The following is a 19,096-nucleotide window of genomic DNA, read 5'->3' as shown; positions in this document are numbered from 1 at the left end:
CCTCCAGGTTAAGGCACTCTTTCGTATATTTCTTCTTAGATTAGACAGAGGAGGGAACAATTCTGAATGAAAACAGAACAAACACAGTCTGAAGACCTAGTTTCTTGAAGTTTACAGGTAAAGCAACAGAGAAGGGAAATTCTGGACATTTCTTGGCATTTTCTGGGAGTGGTTTATGGCACAGTGGCGCGTTTGTTTTTCTGTTTGATCATAATTGCTTCCTGTTCCTTTTTATCTTCACTTCGCCACTTGTTTCTTGACACAATTGCTTGTCTTGTCTTTCATGATCAAGAATTTCTTTAGGGAACAGGTTTTTCTCATCAAATACAGCTTTCAAAGCTACAGAAGGAGGAAATGAGATGAAAATTACATATAGTATGAGCCCCAGTTAAATAGCAGGGAGAAATCTCTCAAGATTTCTTTGTCTGAAAAGCTTTGTTTATACACCCAAGATTGTACCGGGGAGAGTTTTTTCTAAGATTTGCTGTCTGTTTTAGTTTTAGCTTAAAGCTCTCTCTCTCTCTCTCTCTCTCTCTCTCTCTCTCTCTCTCTCTCTCTCCTCTATCCTCTCTCTCTCTCTCTCTCTGTGTGTGTGTGTGCATGTGCGTGTGCATGTGTGTGTGAGAGAGACAGAGACAGAGACAGACAGACAGAGACAGACAGAGACAGACAGAGACAAACAGAGACAGACAGACAGAGATAGACAGAGACAGAGACAGACAGAGAGAGACAGAGAGACAGTTGTCCTACTGCTTTGTGTATGAAAATAAAGACTGGTGATTTAAGGGTGAGGACTGAAGAAGAAGCTGGTGTTTTCTGTTTCTGTTTTTTAATCTACTTTACAGCTATCAAGGGCTTGTAAAAAGCCCAGAACAAATTATTCTGTATTGCAATAAGAGAATTAAAATAATCACAACACAGTTTGACTGTCTGAATGACTAAACACATGCATCTGCACTTGCATCCTTACAAAGCACGCTGATGTGCAGGGACCTGTAGCTTCAAAAAAAAAAAAAAAAGGGAAAAAAAAGAGGCAAATTATTCCTATGGCTGGTGGATACAGCACAGCAAGTAGTGGGAGGAAACTGTGCCATGTGATCAAGGAAATAATTCTGGCTTCCAGTGTAATTCTGACATTGAACAAATGCACACTGTAAGGACATTATACAAATGTATTGGGCTAAGGCTATCAGACACTAATATGGCTAATTCATAGGCTTCTCTTTGAATTGATTAAAAGCAGAAGCAGTACTTGTGCCGGTTACACCATAAATATCATGAACACTAGAACAGGATGTGAGCAGAAAGCAGGTAACAGAAACATTGCACATATAAATATATTCTGTATAAGAATACATAAAGAATGGGGTAAAACCTTAGCTACTATTTGAAAAAGATTTTGAAACCCTAACAGGATTTTAGTTACTTATTGCAAAGATGGAGATGAAGAAAGATTGCCAAAGGTGAACAGGGATGTCACCTGGAAAAAATAAAGAGTGTGTAAGTACAGAGAAACAGGAGCTACTGTCCAGGTGATGGGGTGACTCAGCACAATAAGACTGAAAAGTAAAGAAGAGAAGCAACATAGGATAAAACTGAAGCTTGGCTGATGAGAACGTTAAATGCCAAACCAAGGAATACTAAAAGAAGAAAAAAAAAAGAATACTAAACAACTTAAAATTAGTGATATCTTGGGCTGGGACGATGACTCAGAGGATAAAGGGCTTGCTTCACAAACATGAGGATTAAAGTTTGGATCCACAGAATGCACACAGAGTCAGATGCAGGCTAGACTGCACACAGAATGAGTGTCTATAACCCCACTGTCCCTGCAGTGAAAGGGGAGGTGGAAGGAGAACACTAAGAAGCCCATCCCATGTGTTTGGTTATAAGATGAAAAAAGAGAACCAACATTGGAGGTGTCCTCCGACGTCCACATGTTCACCTGCACACCCCACCCACCTACCCACCTACCAACGCACCTACCCACCCACCTACCCACAAACCCTACTCCATCACACACTTCTCAACAAAGGTAAAAATAAGATAAAAGCACAAAATGAAACAAAATAAGTAAACAATGATAAATAAATAAAACACTCCTTACTAGTAGTATAAGCATGGTTATGAAATTCAGTATCTTTCCCTTTCCATACTTTATTTGGATAGCAAGATAAGAAATGAGAGGGAATTATTTTGCAAACAAAAAAATACTATTTCAGAAAACCTCAAAAGGAAGAAGCAATAGAAGCACTAAGAATATGAAGAATATTCTTTATATATAGTCCCAATAGTTGAGACTGCAGAAGCTACACAAGAAGAAAATTACACAATGGAAAGTCTAAGGCCAGCCCCATTAGCAGCAACAGTGGCAGCTCATAAAAAAGCAAAACAAAACACCAATCAATCAACCAACCAAACAAAAACATTCACAGGATTTGAGAGTACCCTAGAAATATATGACAGTGGGAACCAGACAGTTGATCATCAGGGAAGGTAGAGAAACTTAGTGTTCAACTTTTTTATGAGACAGTGGAAGCAAGACAGGTTGCAAAATTGTGGGAGCTCACAGACTCTAGACTGACAGCACGGGAGCCTGCATGGGACAGAAATATACCCTCTGCATGAGGGCAACAGTTGTGTAGCCTATAGCCTGGTCTGTTTGTGAGACCCCTGGCAATGAAACCAGGTTCTCTCGCTAGTGCATGAGCTGGCTTTTTGCAGCCCATTCCATATGTTGGAATGCCTTGCTCAGCCCCCATGCAAAGGGGAAGGGCTTAGTCCTGTGTCACCTGTATGTGCCAGGCTTTGTTGACTTTCTGAGGAGTGGATGAGGAAGGGTTGTGTTGGGTGGAGGTGGAAGGGAGCAGGAGGAGGGGAGGGAAGGGGAACTGTGGTTGGTATATAAGATAAAGAAAAAAAGAAAAAAGAAAAAGTAAGAACAGAAAGGAAATACTTGTAAGAAAACAAGGAAATTACTGAAATTGTTTAGGATTCTAAGCTTCAATTTGATGATTTTCTGTCTGTGTGTATGTATGCTTGTTGACTAGACTCACGATGCCTAAGTCCCAAAGAATTTGTTTTCCAGGTGCAAATAATAGTTCCTAACTTTTCTAGATCCCTTAGGCAAATCTGACTTAATCACCTGGAAGACATAAAAGCAGTCCTGAAGCTTTCCTAGGAGAAGGAAAACACTCCTCTGCCCAGAGTGCCCATCTTCTCTTACGACTGAGATCTACGTATTTTGTAGTTGCTTCAGGCACCCCACCCTGCCTTAAACCTTCTCCTACTCAATATAGACCCATGCTGGTGCTTTTTCCGTTCTGACCAGTATATTTGCCATGAGTCAATCGTTTACTATACAGTGGTGGCAGGAGATCATGAAGACAAACAAGTGAATTTGTCATGGTTCCTGTGACTTGGTACTGATGTCTGTTGAATAACCCTAAGAACGAAGCTTGTGTCCATCAAGCACGCAGCTTATTTTAAAGCAGCTTGCCTGCATGGCACCTAATTAGGAACCTGAATCACTGTCTTCAAGGCTACACAGCTTAAAATCTTGGAGTGGAATTTGCTCAGAAGGGTTAGCAACAATCATTATTAATTGGTTCCTTGGTCACAAAGATCTTCGAAGTTTGTGAGAGCTTCCCTTCTGACTTTCAAAAAACGAAACTCCTTTACTGGACACCATAATCTCACATGAAGTTATTCCTGACATAGTTATCTAAATTTCTTCTTCTACCTAGCTTCTCAATGACCTCCAGATACAAGAACCTGTGTTCTGACTTTGGCAGACATCAGTTTTGCTTCCATCTCGGCGACTTTAGAGCTCTGTGCATCGTGCTTGGACTATTCGGCCTCGATGTCTTTGATGTCTCCATCTCTCAGAATTAGCCTGACATGCAGGAGACCTGTGGGGCTTCCAGCTCAGTCAGGTCTCTTCTGGATGCTTTGGTTACAGTATGGGATCTGTATATAATCCTCTTCTGGATAATTTGGGTACTACATTACATGGTTTATTTTTCCTACATGACAATTACCACACAGGCTTAGATTCTCTCTGCTTTATTAACTTATCAGGTTAGCAGTTCCATTGCTGTGACAAAGACTGAGAAAACAACCTCAAGGAAGGGATCATTAATTTTAGTTCCTTGGCTCCTTTGATCTTGGGCCTGTGGAGAGCGAAGGCATGGTGGTTGGAGCATATGGTCATTGTTACTCAGTAGAAGATCATAGAGGCAGGGAATAGGAACAAGATACAACTCTCAAAGACATGTTCCCAGTGACCAACTTCCCCCATCTCTCTAAAGTTTGCACCACCCCCCGAAAATAGCTCCACCACCCAAGGATCAAACATTCAACACATCAGAACACTTCAAGCGTCAAAACTTCTTTACTGCCTGTCTCCTCTAAATGGTAAATTGAATGGAGGAAAACCCTTGCCTGCCCTTGTACACCTTATATCCTTAGCACACAGTATTGGCTTTGGCTAAAGGAAAAAAATCAAATATTCTCTATATAAATATTATATATGTATAGATAGAGATATTCAGGTGAGAGACATGTCCATACACTTAAGCACTTAAGTGAATCTGCTGAGATAGCAGAGTAGGTAAGAACGCTTGATGTCAAGCATAAAGGCCTGAGTCTGACCACTGGGACCCACATAATAGAAGGAAAGAATGAACTACCATAGGTTGCTCTCCAACTTTTACATGCATCATGACATGCACATGTTCTCTCTGTCTCTCTTTCACACACACACACACACACAGAGAGAGAGAGAGAGAGAGAGAAAGAGAGAGAAAGAGAGAGAGACAGAGAGAGAGAGAGAGAGAGAGAGAGAGAAAGAGAGAGAAAGAGAGAGAGACAGAGAGAGAGAGAGACAGAGAGAGAGAGAGACAGAGAGAGAGAGAGAGAGAGAGAGAGAGAGAGAGAGAGAGAGAGAGAGAGAGAGACCTAATAAAAACAAAATGTAAAAAGTTGCATCTATGGGCCCGTGGGATGTCTCAGCACTTAAGGCCTCTTGCTTCTCTTTCAGAGGACCTGAGTCCAGTTCCCAAAACCCATCTTGGACAGATTCTAACAGCCTGTAGCACCAGCTCCAGGAGATCCATTGCCTTCTTCTGCCTTTTAAGGCACAAATGTACATGACACACACAGAGAGACGAGACATACATACGTACGTAAGTAAGAATAAATCTTAAAATAAAAATCTACTGTTCTCAGGAACAATTTGCACTCATTCTTCCCTACTAAGAAAAATATGGCATTAACTCACCCACCACAGCATTTCATGGTTGGCTGTCTGACAACGTTTTCTATAATGACAACCCCAAAGTATTTTTAAGTGATGAAAATGAAGTACTTGCTGGTTGTGAAGCAATGGAAAACATTTTTCACAGAAATAACATGATGTCCTGACTTACAAATGACAAAGCTGGTTTATCTGCTGCCATCTGGTGTTCTTTTCCCTCACTAATTGGCAACTTCATCAGACTGACAATAGCGAAATTTTCAAAGATGACCTGAAAGATGTACGGACTCTATGCAAACAGCACATAACAACCAGGTGTGGATGATCTCGGGATGCTCAGGTTTCTGAAAACCTTCTCCCTCACACATATTTCCAGCCACATTCTAAATCCACTCACTGTTCTTTGTCTAACACCAATGCACATAATAGACATGAGAATTGCTTGTTAAAATCACATTGGCCAGGGACACTCTAAACACTATGCTCGCTTTGTGATATCCTGAATAGAACTCCTCAATAGAAGTTTTATATCAGCATTGTCAAAGTCCTGCTAAATTTCAGCCTCTGTTAGGTAGGTTTCATTTAGCTGGGAGGAGCAGAGGGAAGGGAAACTGTGGTTGGGATGTTTGAAAAGAGAATCTACATTCAATTTCAAAAATCTTGTCTACTTCCAATATTCAGGAGGATAACTATATGTTTTTCTTTGGGTTCAACTTCTTATATAGCTTCTCTAGGATTTTTTACGAATTATAGGCTCGATGTCCTTTATTTATGGCTAGAAACCAATTATGAGTGAGTACATCCCATGTTCATTTTTTTGGGCCTGGGTTACCTCGCTCAGGATGGTGTTTTCTATTTCCATCCATTTGCATGCAAAATTCAAGATGTCATTTTTTTTTTTACCGCCGAGTAGTACTCTAATATGTATATATTCCACACTTTCTTCATCCATTCTTCCACTAAAGGGCATCTAGGTTGTTTCCAGGTTCTGGCTATTACAAATAATGCTGCTATAAACATAGTTGAATAAATGCTTTTGTAATATGATTGGGCATCTCCTGGGTAAATTCCCAATAGTGGGATTGCTGGGTCCTGGGGTAGGTTGATCCCAAATTTCCTGAGAAACCTCCACACTGCTTTCCAAAGCGGTTGCACAAGTTTGCATTCCCACCAGCAATGGATGAGTTAACCACAGACTGGTGTCAAAAAGTAGTGATGGCGTAAAGTGGCAATCTTCACATGATTCCTAACAATGTTCAGAGAGGCCATTGTCTATTTATATTTACCAAATATCTGTTTATTGCACTTTGATGTTTTTGTGTGCATACGTGTGTGTTTGTGTGAGCAAGTGCATAAATTCCACACTGTTCAATTGGAGGTCAGAGGATGTTTTATGGAAGTCAGTTCTCTGGTTCTACTCTGTGGGTTTCGGGGATTGAGCTCCAGTCATTGGGGTAAACTTCAGATGCCTTTTCCCACTGAGTCCTCTCGCCAGCCTCAGAATATCCTTTTCATACATTCAGATAACTTATAGACCCAAGTGTCGGCTTGTGTTTCTGAATTTAATGGTGGATTTTCCTTGGAGGAAAACCTTGTGCTTCCATGGAAAACTGTATTTTACCCTGAACACCTTTGTAGGTTGTCAGATTCAGGCTGAGCTGACTGGTCTTGATTATTTTGCCTCTTTGTCAATTTGTATACGAGCTTCTTTAAAGTGTTACCCAAAGACCCATTTGTTGAAGGTTTCTTTCAGCAGCATATAGCACTGCTGGAGGATGGAACTTTTACAAGATAAAGTCTATAGAAAGGAAGTATGTCAGTAGTAAAGAACTATAAGCAGATATTGGGACTTCTGCCCTTGCTGACTTTCTTCTTGGGTCCAGCTAAGTAAGCTCTTCTCCTGTCACACACTTCCTACCTGGATGCCATTCCCCAACCATAAACTCAGAGCTGAAAAGCTATGTAGTCATGATCTGAAACCTCTGAACTCACAAGCCATAAAACTTTCTATGTTGAATGTCATCAATCATTTAACACAGCACCAGAAAGCTGACCAGAGCAGGAGGTTAGAGGTGGATGAGCAACTCTCTTGTCTAGTAGAGATTGAATTGATTTCCTTCTCTCCTTGGAGATAGCAGTTTGGGTGACTGCATCTAAGTTATGCTATAGTTGATTTCCCTGTCCAAATTATCATTAGTAATTCTCATTTCTTTATTTCCCTACCAAGCTGCAACCATCTAAATTAACTTTTCCAATTATGTCACCCCTCACCACCACACAAAGGCATCACTAAAAACTAAATCCCCACAACCTAGATCTGCCGAACTCTGGGTTGCCACTTGAGGATCCATTTATCACTAGGAGCTTCAGCCATCCAAAACTGCCACTTCCCAACTTGTGGTTCAGCAAGTGCTGTGGAATAATCCTTCTGTACAATAAGAATACATATTACTCTCATTGGTTGACGAAGAACTGGCTGACTGGTATCTAGGCAGAAAGCATAGGTGGGGCAGCCAAACTGAGAATGCTGGGTGGAAGAAGAGAAGAGTCAGTGGAGTTGCCAGGAGACACAAAGGGAGCAAGACATGCTAGAGGACAGGTAAAGAAAGCCATGAGCCATGGAGTAGTACATAGATTAATAGGAATAGGCTAATTTAAGCTGTAAGAGCTACTTAATAATAAGCCTGAGCTACCAGAGAGCATTTTATATTAAGTCTTTTGTGGCTCTTTGGGAGTGACTGACAAGACACAGATAAACTGCACCTAAAAACTATTGCAGGAGTTTTACCCACAAGGTTTCCTGAGAGATTACTGAGATCTTGATTGACCATATCCAGAAGGGGTCTGGCCTCCTCTGGATTGTACAGCAGTAACTGATACTGGTTCATCATCCACAAAACAGAGCCTGAGAGCAAGCACCTGCTTTTACCTGAGACTGAGCTTCTGTATAGCAGACATGAATAAGAAATCTCATTGTTCTTCTGTGCTCCAGAAACAATTACTCACAAAGACGCCAACTCCCCTCATATTACTGAGGCACACCTTCTCTCTCCTTTCTCATTGTTTACAAAGACTCGCAGATGACTTCTTCATTTGTGCGAAAGCACAGGCCTTCTGCCAATCTGGAGTTGGCCTTCATTAATAAGAATCTTCCCAATTATAATGGCCTGAATAAAATCATCTTTAATAATTCCTTGTAACTTGTCTTGACAGATCACAATAGTAATAAAACCCACTTTGCCTGAAGTGTCCCTAATACAGCACTTTTTCTACAATGAAAGTTTTAAAGATTCAAAGAATACATATGAATGGTTCTGGGAAAGTTAGTAGTAAACCTAACCTGCTAGGTTTAAATACTATTAATATAGCATACAGAAGAGGGAGTTAAAACTGTTTGAGAACCCACTGGGAACAACTTGGAAGTTAAAGAGAAAGAGCATACGATGTTTCAAGTCAAAAAATAAAGACAAAGAATACAAAAAGATATTAAAAGCTCAGTAGCTAAAACTGAAAAACCACCAGGGGATTAGGAAGTATTTGAAAGTGTCCCATCCAAAGTAATAGAACTTTATCAGTACCTGGCACAATGCCGCTTAAAGTACAATTGTCAGATAAAATTCACTATTGTTTCCATGTTTTATTCCCTTTATAAATAGACTTTCTTCCTTTAAATTACTATTTTAGAATTTACTGGGGGTAATTACTCTGAGACATATATTCTCAAGAGGTCCCTTTCTAAAGGCCCATGTTGCTGTAATGTCCACATATTGCATTTGAAATTAGATGAAGAAAACATGAACGTTAAATTAATTCTAAACTATGTTTTACCTCTGTTGCTACTCAGTCCCCATGCTCTCTTTCTTCTCTACCAAGGCCAGTTACCTTTCTAGATGGTCCACAGACACATCCCTGTCTCCAAATCTGGAACTGACATTTCCCAACTTTGAACCCTCTTCATCTGCATTTCCTCTCTCAGCGAGGATCTTTTGCTTTGGCATAGTTATTCAACTTGAAATTTGATAGATCTCTATCTCTGATCAGAGCAGGTGATCCTTCTCATTGAACACTTAAACACTTTGAAGGTAGTTATTTTCTAAGGTTTTCATCTTAAAATGATATTATGCTGCCTGGTAAGTGATCGGGGTATGAGTGGTGGAAGACAGATAGATTGCACACATCTCAACTATTGTACTAATCTACCTTCAACCCAGATCCATGATAGCCACCCTCCACACTGTTCCTAAAAGGTTGTCTACAATGTAAATATGATCAAGTAAGTTTCCTGTTTCTTTTTCAACAATAATTTTGTTTCTGTGGAGGATTTGTTAGGCAGAAGACAGTTATCATTCTCACATAAAGCTAGAAAAAATATCAGGCATATCAGCTCTTATAGTTATCAGAGGGCATGCGAAGGAACAAAGATGAACACATTAACTAAAGGGGCAAACAGCAGGAAGCGTTTTCTAGATGACCTGAGTTGGAAAAAGTTTTCTTTAGGTCATATGTGGACATTTTTAGGAGATAGATTTCTGATAGGTATGATCAAACCTGAAAGCACTCAAAAAGGTAAACATTAGGCTTTTCAGGACAGTCAGGATTACAATTAGTTCAAAATGAGCTTGGGTTACAAAGCAAGAACCTGTCTTGAGGTGGAGGTGTATACTTTGTTCCAAATGTTCTGATAGCTCTGTAGGGCAGTGCAATATATTGGAATACAGAGAAACCCAGTATATTTGGCCAGTATTCCCTTCCACTTTCTCTGAACACTGGTACGGGTGGGAGGCCATTCAGTAGAGTGGAAAACCAAAGAAATACATGATCTTGTAAGATTTATAGGACAATATTCCTCTATCTAAAAGGAGAGAAGTCTAGCTCAGGCGTTCTAAATCAGAAGTGCTCTAAGTGCACTGACAGCTGCACTCAGCACTATCTATCACAATTCCGAGTTTTATTGGCACATGTTGACCACAATTCTCTCTACAGGACTAAATAGCCTTCACTTCAATATCTATAGATTTTTAAAATTTCTCTTGAATAACAAAACTTACAAGGCTTACAAAGAAGATATAAAATAATAGCCAAGGATCAAGAATAAAAGCAAACAGCGAAAAACGATTCAAGATTACCCAGTGTGAGCAGACCAGAACTGTCAAATTACTATTCTAAACAAGTCTTGCCTGCACATACTGTTGTAACACCAGCTGTACAAAAGAGTGAGGCAGGAGGATTGTCTAACTTCAGCAGTTTGAGGCCAGCCTAAACAACAGAAAAAGACTGCATTTAAAACTAAACAAAACTTTTGGGAGTAACCAATCACTTATTGATAGGATTTAAGGTCCACTCCAGAAGACAGAATATGTGTGTCTATATGCATCCATATGCCCAAATATTTATTAAATCTAATTAAATAATTGATTAAATAGATATATTTTCTTGTTTATTTATTTTATGTGTAGAAGTATTTTTTTCGTGTGTGTGGCTCTGTGCATCATTTGCCTGGTGCTTACTGAGTTCTGAAGTTCAGATCCCCTGAAACTGGAGTTATGGATGGTTGTGAGTTACATGTGGGTTCTGGAAATAAAATCCCAGTCCTGAAATAGTAACAAGTGCATTTAACCATGGAGAAATTTAGCACTGGGCTAGGCTCATTTGAAAACAGACTGAAGGTCTAGGAAAGTGACTTATGGGATATAAAAACTCTCATGAAATCATTGGGACCTGAGTCCCATGCCCAAAACTCATGTAAAAATATTAATAAGCAAATTTACATTGAAAACAAGGCTACAGGGAGTTCTTTTGATGAAAGGACATGGTCGTAGATAGAGCCTTGCTACTCCAGGTAGAAAAGCTGGACAGCATAAACAGTATTGTACCTTGAGAGCAGTCAAAGATAATAACACCAAGACATAAAAGTCAAAGCAGTCACAGAGGAGATAATGTAGACCCATTTAGAACAATGGAATAAAACACATCACTGGCTTCTCATTTTTTAAGAAATCAATGCCAATATCCCTTGAATGGCACAGTAAGTGCTCCATCTGGGTTTCTGCACATTCTCTTTGGAACTCAGTCACATAGACCCCCATGTATTTTCCTTTGACTGTTCCACTCACAGTCTAAAGGCATGTTCTGTGGCTACCAGAAATACAGACACCCCTTCTTTTCTGGCCTGCTTAACTATTATTACCTGTAGAGCCTGTTTAACTTTGATCTGTTCTGATCAACTGTTTTGGTTGAGATGTGTGTGAATTTGTGTGTATTGACTGTGACCTTGTGCATATATGTTCAGCGATACATGATTGTGGTCACCCTTTGATATCATTCCCCAGAAGCCATTCACACTCTTTGTTGTTTTGTAGGTGGTCTGGGTCTTTTTGCATACACATTTTTAATTTCTTTTGCTGGATAGTTTTATAGAAACTTGACAAAACCTATTGTCATCTGAGTGGTAGAAATCTCAATTGAGAAAATCCCTCCATAAAAAGGCAGTAGGCAACCCTGTAGGGTACTTTTTAACATTACTAATAGGCCAGTGAGAACTTAATCCATTCTTTGAGGACACAGCTCTGGTCTTGTGGTCATGGCTTCTATGAGAAAGGATTTTGAAATAGCCATGAGGATAAAGCCAATAAAGAGCCCTCCTTTGAGACCCCTGCATTACCTCCTGCCTCCAGGTTCCTGGCCAGTTTTAATTCCTAACTTGGCATCCCTCAATAGACTGTAACTCAGAAACAGAAGCTAAATAAACCTTTTTCTCCATGAGTTTCTTTGGTCATCATGTTTCCACACAGTCCCAGCATAACCTACAGCTCACCCTACAGGTTAACCTAGCTAGCCAGGTTCTGCTAGGATCCCCTCTCTCTGACTTTCCTAATTGTTGAGTGCGAGGATTAGAAGCTGAAACCATGCACACACATTTAATCACATGGATTGTGGAGATACAAAATCTAGTCTGTAGCAGATATTTTGTCCTCAGACCCATCCTTCCAGCACACATACTCATTCTTTTTTTTTCTTTTTTTTTCCAGTTTATTTTTTATTAAAAATTGCCATCTCCTCCCCTCCTCCTCCCCCTTCCCTCCCCTCCCCTCCACCCACACCCCCACTCCCTCCCTCTTGAGGCCAAACAGCCATCAGGGTTCTCTACTCTATGTTGAGTCCAAGGTCCTCCCAACTCCCCCCAGGTCCAGGAAGGTGAGCAACCAAACTGACAAGGCTCACACAGAGCCCGTCCATGTCGTAGAGACCAAGCCCATCGCCATTGTCCTTGGCTCCTCTGTCAGCCTCCACCATCAGCCACCCTCAGAGAGTCCGATTTGGTCGCATGGATGGAGATAGAGACAGAGCCCCACATTGGAGCACCGGACTGAGCTCCCAAAGTTCTGATGAGGAACGGATGGAGAGAGATCATGAGAAAGAAAGTCAGAACCATGAGGGATGCGTTCACCCACTGAGACGGCAGGACAGAACTAATGGGAGACCACCAAGTCCACTTGGAATGGGACTGATGGAACACATACTCATTCTTAATGTTAGATCATTCTTACAAGATTACAGATTGGAAGCCCCAATTCCATATACCTGAAGGCTTAAAGTTTAATGAGCTCCCTCCTGCTAAGGGAGTTTTTCAAGAATGAGTTTGAGCCCTGTGTCAGGCACTGGAAAGCTGAGACAGAAGGTCTCAGATCACTGTCACGTAACTCCATCCTTTCAGTATCCCACAGTGAAAACATTCCGTTTCCATCAGTTATTGGAAAATGAGACCCGTTGCAGTGTCCGGATGCCTTCTCTGTACCTGTTCCAGTTTCGGGTTGTGTTGCCTGAATTCCCACGAGGCTCCTTTTGTGGGAAAGATGTTTGGACTAATATTCCTCAAATGCTCACAAACTGTAAAGGCTGGAAGAGTCTGAAAAAATAGAGCATTCTTGTGCACATGCCGTTTCGAAATCCTCAGAGATCGTCCACTTGCATATTGTCAAGTTAAGCTTCCTCGTCCTCTCTTATTAGCCAGGCACTGCAGCTGGAGCCTCTGAGACAATGCACTTTAAGTGGACGCTATTTATAGAGACAAGGGAAGAACAGAGCCAGATTGCCAGAGTCTCTTCTAACTCTTTAAAATCTCATAATGCTTCTATCTCTGGTATCGGTTTTGAAAATGAAGGTTATTCGGGTAGAAGAGGTGCTCAGCTATGACAGATTCATGGTATCCAAGGCAGGCTTCCTGCAGAGCAGCCACACAATGGAAATATCCATTTCATGTGTTACAGCCATTTGGTTCTTCTTGCTGAGAGCACAGAGCTGTGAATCTTGACAACCACACCACACTTTGTTTCATAGCAACCTACAAGGCAAATATGTTGTTTGCATGCTATTCTACGGTATTTCCTTTGCCTTTCATTGAGTCATAGAAAGAAAGAATGGTGGTTGGTGATTGTAGGCCACCTAAAGACTTACTTTCAGAGAGCAAAGGGAGCTCCGGAATTGGGGGCTCATCTTCCTCTGGTTCTTCCTTAAAATATTTGTCAGGGTCAAGAAGAAATGCAGGTTGAGTCACTTCAGGCAGCTCTTTCAAGTCTCTAAGGCTTAAAGACCTAAAGGTGCCTTCAAACAGCAAATTCCAGGGAAGGAGGAGAGGAAGAGCACAATGAATGTCGTTAGCTCTTTGAAATGACCTAATGTGCTTCCAAATTCACTTTTTAAAATTTACCCGTCTTATTACTCAGTTGGTGCAGCTGCAGTGATTACCACATCCTCTAAGCGCAGCTGAAAATAAACCCAGGGTCCTTTCTGTTCAAAGGACAAAGAGGAACCAAGGCTTCCTTTTCATTTATTTTGTGTATTTTTCTACAACATTCCCTTGAAAATGACTATTCTACAGTTTTGGAAAGGCTTCAATTCCTCTCTTTTATCTCCAAGAAAATTATATCCTTTGTGAAATGGAATATATTTTTCAGTGTTTTTTGAAGAAAACAGCTAAAATTTTGAATTGACAGGTACTTTTTCATTCCACTATAGCATAAGCCACAGCAGCATCCTATTTATTTTGCCTGCGAAGAAGTAAAAGGACTTATGTGAGCTGCACATTAAAAGCGAAGTTTTGAATGAATTGGAAAAAGTTTTTGCTTCAAATGACAAGTGAGTAATGAAAGAGGACTCAATAAATGTTAAATTCAGGTATGGTTTGTGCTCTGTGGCTGTTAGTCCTGTGAAGGCAGAAGCTGGGCTCTGACTGTCTCACTGTATTTGTTCGACAAGGCCTACCCTAAGCACATGCTTCTTGTGCTTTGTTACTCATGAGAATCATCACTGAGAGAGTGTTTTAAATCATGGGTCACCAGGTACCACCCTGGCTTCTGATTTTTTTTTTTTTGCGGGGAAGAGGAAAAGATGAATGTACTAGGATTTACATTTGTAATGTGTTCCATAATGCTGCTGGTACTAGACCTAATAATTCTTTGAGAGTCAGGGTGATGTCAAGCATCCATTGCCATTTACTGTGTATGCTAGAAACCTTACAACTTATTTAATAGGTCCAGGACTTACCCTCCTCCTTCCCCAGATAAAAATAGAATCACTCCATTTTATTTATTAATATGAAATGAAAATTTCTCATAGACAACATAGCTCCTTGTCTTATTCATATTAGTCTATAAAATGCTATTCTATACTGTTTACTTACTGGCTGATTTCTGTATAATTTCATGATAGCAAGGTTTACGTGTTTTTTTCTTATCGATATTTCTCTTCTTATATTTCAGACTGAAATTTGTTTCTTCAAATGATCTGAAAAAGGAAGAAAATGTTTAAAGTATAATAATAATTAAAAAGTTGGAGAGATGCTCTCTGGCTATGGCAAAATATCTTAAGTTTGCAAAAAATTATATATCTATTCCTGTGTTTGTAAGTAGTGAGAATGACATTTGCTTAAATTAGTGAAGCCATCAAGCCTTTGAATAAAGTGCCACTACCCAGTTGTTAGCATAGCAGGGAGAATACAAAGGTGAAGGCCGGGAAAGACTCTTCTGCAGCTGTGAAATCAGGGGAAATGATACAAAAGATTTTATAGAAGCACATTCACACTCCCCTCACCTTGTGCTTAGGTGATGAGACCCAATAAAGCATCTTTGTCATCGGTCAGCATCTCTTAAAACTAGCCTCTTTTTTTATAGTGTCCAAGCCAAAAATGATCAATAATTTTACGCTTCTATATGTATCTATAAGAAAATTTTAAAAGAACTGGAATGCACACAAAACCTCCTACAAATGAAATATGGGGAGCTGTGCTGGCTAACCGTGGCTGTCAACTTGACTATACCTGCAATCAACTAAAAGTCAAGCAATTGGCACACCTGTCAAGAATTTTATCAGTTGGATCATTTGATTTGAAGATCTACCCTAAATCTGGGCCACACTTTCTGTTGATATTCCATATAAAAGGATGTGGAAGAAGGAAGTGTTTGTGTTTTGCCTGCTTGCTCTCACTTTCAGGGGCAAATCCAGCTACCCTGCTGTGGAGGCTTTCCTTGACTGGGGTTAGAACCTATTTCTTTGTTTTGCAGTGTTGCCTGAAGACCAGCAGCTCTCTAGGACTGGAACTGCTAAGACATCCAGTTTCATGGACTGAACAACAACTGGATTCTTGGTATTTCTGTAGGGAGACCACCATTGTTGGACTAACAAGAGCACAGCTCACAATCCACTCTAATAAATCACACACACACACACACACACACACACACACACACACACACACACATGCTCTGTTCCTTTAAAGAATTATGACTAATACAAAGGGAAAGAATTTTATACCACTGTACATCCCTAGCAGAGAAGAGAAAATGATCTTTAGATGTTTAACATTCACTATCGTAGATGCCCAGTTTAACAGACAAAACTTCTGTCACTTCCAAAAGTCACTCTAAGTATGTAAAGTACAGCAGATATGGATGTACCTACCCTCCTCATGTCATGTGTAATGATGGGAACCAGCCGACCCCCTATTCTGCATCTCTTTCTCACATCCCCTTGCCGTTTGGTCACACTTGATAACTTTTATTACCAATTCTGTCACAGATTTTCTAAGTATGGAATCGTGAGATAATTCTTAAGCCATCAGTCTTAGGTTTCTTTCTATATAAAGAAAATTCTTGGTGTTTTGAAACTCTGTGTGTGTTTGTGTGTGTGTGTTTACATGTGCATGTGTGCATGTTTGTATGTGTGTGTACATGTGCATGTTTGTGTGTGTGTGTGTGTGTGTGTGTGTGTGTGTTCCCCTCTTGCTCTTTCTCTTGGTTATCTCTTTTTTTCCCTTTCTTGTTCTCTGTCCTTCCACTTCTCCTAAGTCCTGTCTGCTGGCCCTGTTCAGTGTATTACTTCCTCGACATTACTTCCTGACCTCTTCCAGATGCCTCTGCATACACTCTCCCTCATATCTACGATAGAACCCCATTCTCCAGCTATGCCTTGAAGCTTGCATGTCCTCACTTTATACATGCCAAAACCTGGAGGAACCTGGACAGCAAGGGAAACAGAGAAGCAGATGTTTCTGGCCGTTGCTTGACTCCCTCTCTTCCTGACCTCTGGTTGGCCTCCCAGCCTTCCTGGACCCCAACAAACAGGCACCCTACATTCAGTTAAGCAACTATAGAACAAATTATGTTGTTATCATCAACAAAAAGCTGGAATGTCAGATCCAAAAGAAAGGGAACAAATTGCTAACTGTGGTACCTATTAACATACCAAACTACACCGTGGCCTCCAAGCTCTCTCAGAATCACAAACACGTGTTTCAGGGTCCATGCTGGCTTCCTCCCTCTTCTCTTCTTACCCTACCCCCAACTTCTGCAGCTCATGGGCTTCCCTTTCGTCCAGCTTCTCATTTATGTAACCCTGCCATTTTTACCATGGTCTTGATCTTCCTTCCTCAGCACCTTCTCTCTTGTCTTTTTCTTTTTTTAATTTTATTTATTTATTTATTAAAAATTTCCACCTCCTCCCCACCTCCCATTTCCCTCCCACTCCCTGCACTCCCCCTCCCTCTCCAGTCCTAAGAGCAGTCAGTGTTCACTGCCTATCTCTTGGTCATCCCTTCTCTTCCTCTCCTGCTATCCCCCTCTCTCTTCCTGGTTTAGTCTCCTGATCATATTCAGTGATCTATTTTCTCTCCCTGATCTAGACTTCCAGGTGTCTCTGGGTGTACTCTCCCTTATATCTATAATAATAAACCTCCCTCTCAACCATATCTTGGTGTGGGTATGGCCACACTATAAAGTATCACCTGTAACTCCAGTTCTAGGGAATCTGACCCCTCCTGACCCCATCAGTGCTGCAGGCACATGGTGCACATAAACTATAAAAGGGCATGTATATATTTACAGACAAAGTAAATAAATTCTAAGAAATTATTTTAAAAATCATTATTAGCACCTAATTAGCTAAACTCCAAATTTTGTTAGTATTATTGGTGGTATGTTTTCTTTTTCCTTACTGCCCTTTCTCTGTAATATCAAAATTCTAAGGATTTGATTCCTGAGCTTTCTGTAGCCTATGATACTTTCTCATATTTTCCTTGTTTATCACAATGTTGTCAGTTTTAAGAATCAGGTGTCATATTCGTAGTCCACTAACCCTTAATTTGAATCCAATGTGACATTTTTCATGTGTTTACACTGCAGTTGGTGGTCATTTGGGTGAAATGCTGTCTTGATTACACAGCACCAGAGAAACATTGTCATCTGACTGCAGATACTAACCTTTATCTCCTGGCGAATATTATGTTGCCCGATTCACACTAATAACATCCTGACTGTGCTCACTGGAATATAATTTTTCTTTGGAAGCAAGTTGTCAAACAAGTCAGAGTTTAGGAGGGGCAGGTGAAAAGCTTTATCTTGAGAGCCCATGTATCTATGAGAGAATCATTTGGAGTCACATAATTTTCTAAGAGAGCTTTGCTCCCTGTAAACAAATTTTGGATAGATGGGAAGTTCTTTCCCAGTAATACTGGATTGTTTCCCTCACAATAAGTCATTGCTCTAAAAAAGAGCATATTCTCTGGATTGGAGAGGTGACTCAGGTGTTACAGCACATACTGCTCTTGCAGGGGTCCCCTGATTGGTTCCCAGTGCCCAAGCTGGGTGGCTAACAACTGCCTGTAATTCCAGCTCCAGAAGAATCCAGACCTTTGATCTCCATAGGCACTCGTATTCAGGATCACAAACCTACACAGATACACATAAGGAAAACTAATAAAAATAAATATTTTCAAAACAAGCATATATAGTCGCTTCTGAGTTTCACAGACTAAATCTGGCATCTTCAGACTGTAAAGGAATCTGTAACAGTGGGGATTTAGTAGGATGCAGGGAGGTTAGGATTGCCACTTGGACAGTCTTTGTAACTATTGGTCAATACAATTTCCCTGGGAAAGTATCATAGGCATAAACTGACTGCAAAAGCGTGAGAGGTAGAAAGGTCCCACATCTGAACAGTTAATGCCAAACCTTGGCTTTTCCCAAAGTGTTATGACCTTTTACCCCTATTGAACCATTTTCTCTCACAGCCTCATCAAATAGAATTTAAATTGACTATCTTTTGTAGGGAATAAAATGTGTTATTCAGAGATAGACAGAAGTAGGCAAAATGTAAAAAAAAAAAAAAAAAACATTCCAGGAACTATAGCATATTGATTGACTTATTTAAATAACTACACATAGACTAGGGTCAGGCTATAAAACCTTGAAGGCAAAGGACATCTCTGTGTGATGCTAGACTGCAAAATCATCTACATACTCTAAGGCTAAGAATAAGGCCAAGAGTATACAAGAGTACCACTTGCTT

General features: G+C 40.3%; 1 protein-coding gene across 1 annotated transcript in view; it reads right to left on the bottom strand.

Moving 5' to 3' along the window:
* Positions 1 to 208: 208 nt before the first annotated feature.
* The window catches only part of Wdr49 (WD repeat domain 49), a 106,853-nt gene continuing 87,965 nt past the window's right edge, over positions 209 to 19,096 (bottom strand). Inside the window, exons 16-18 of the mRNA XM_038347937.2 lie at positions 14,937 to 15,040; positions 13,712 to 13,858; positions 209 to 339 (exon numbers count right to left, since the gene is read on the bottom strand). Of these exons, the coding sequence (XP_038203865.2) occupies positions 209 to 339; positions 13,712 to 13,858; positions 14,937 to 15,040 (382 nt within the window). The remainder of the gene's footprint in view (positions 340 to 13,711; positions 13,859 to 14,936; positions 15,041 to 19,096) is intronic.

Source organism: Arvicola amphibius, chromosome 11, assembly GCF_903992535.2.
Source record: "Arvicola amphibius chromosome 11, mArvAmp1.2, whole genome shotgun sequence".
Classification (NCBI taxonomy): Eukaryota; Metazoa; Chordata; class Mammalia; order Rodentia; family Cricetidae; genus Arvicola; species Arvicola amphibius.
This window is presented reverse-complemented; position numbering and strand designations above follow the sequence as displayed.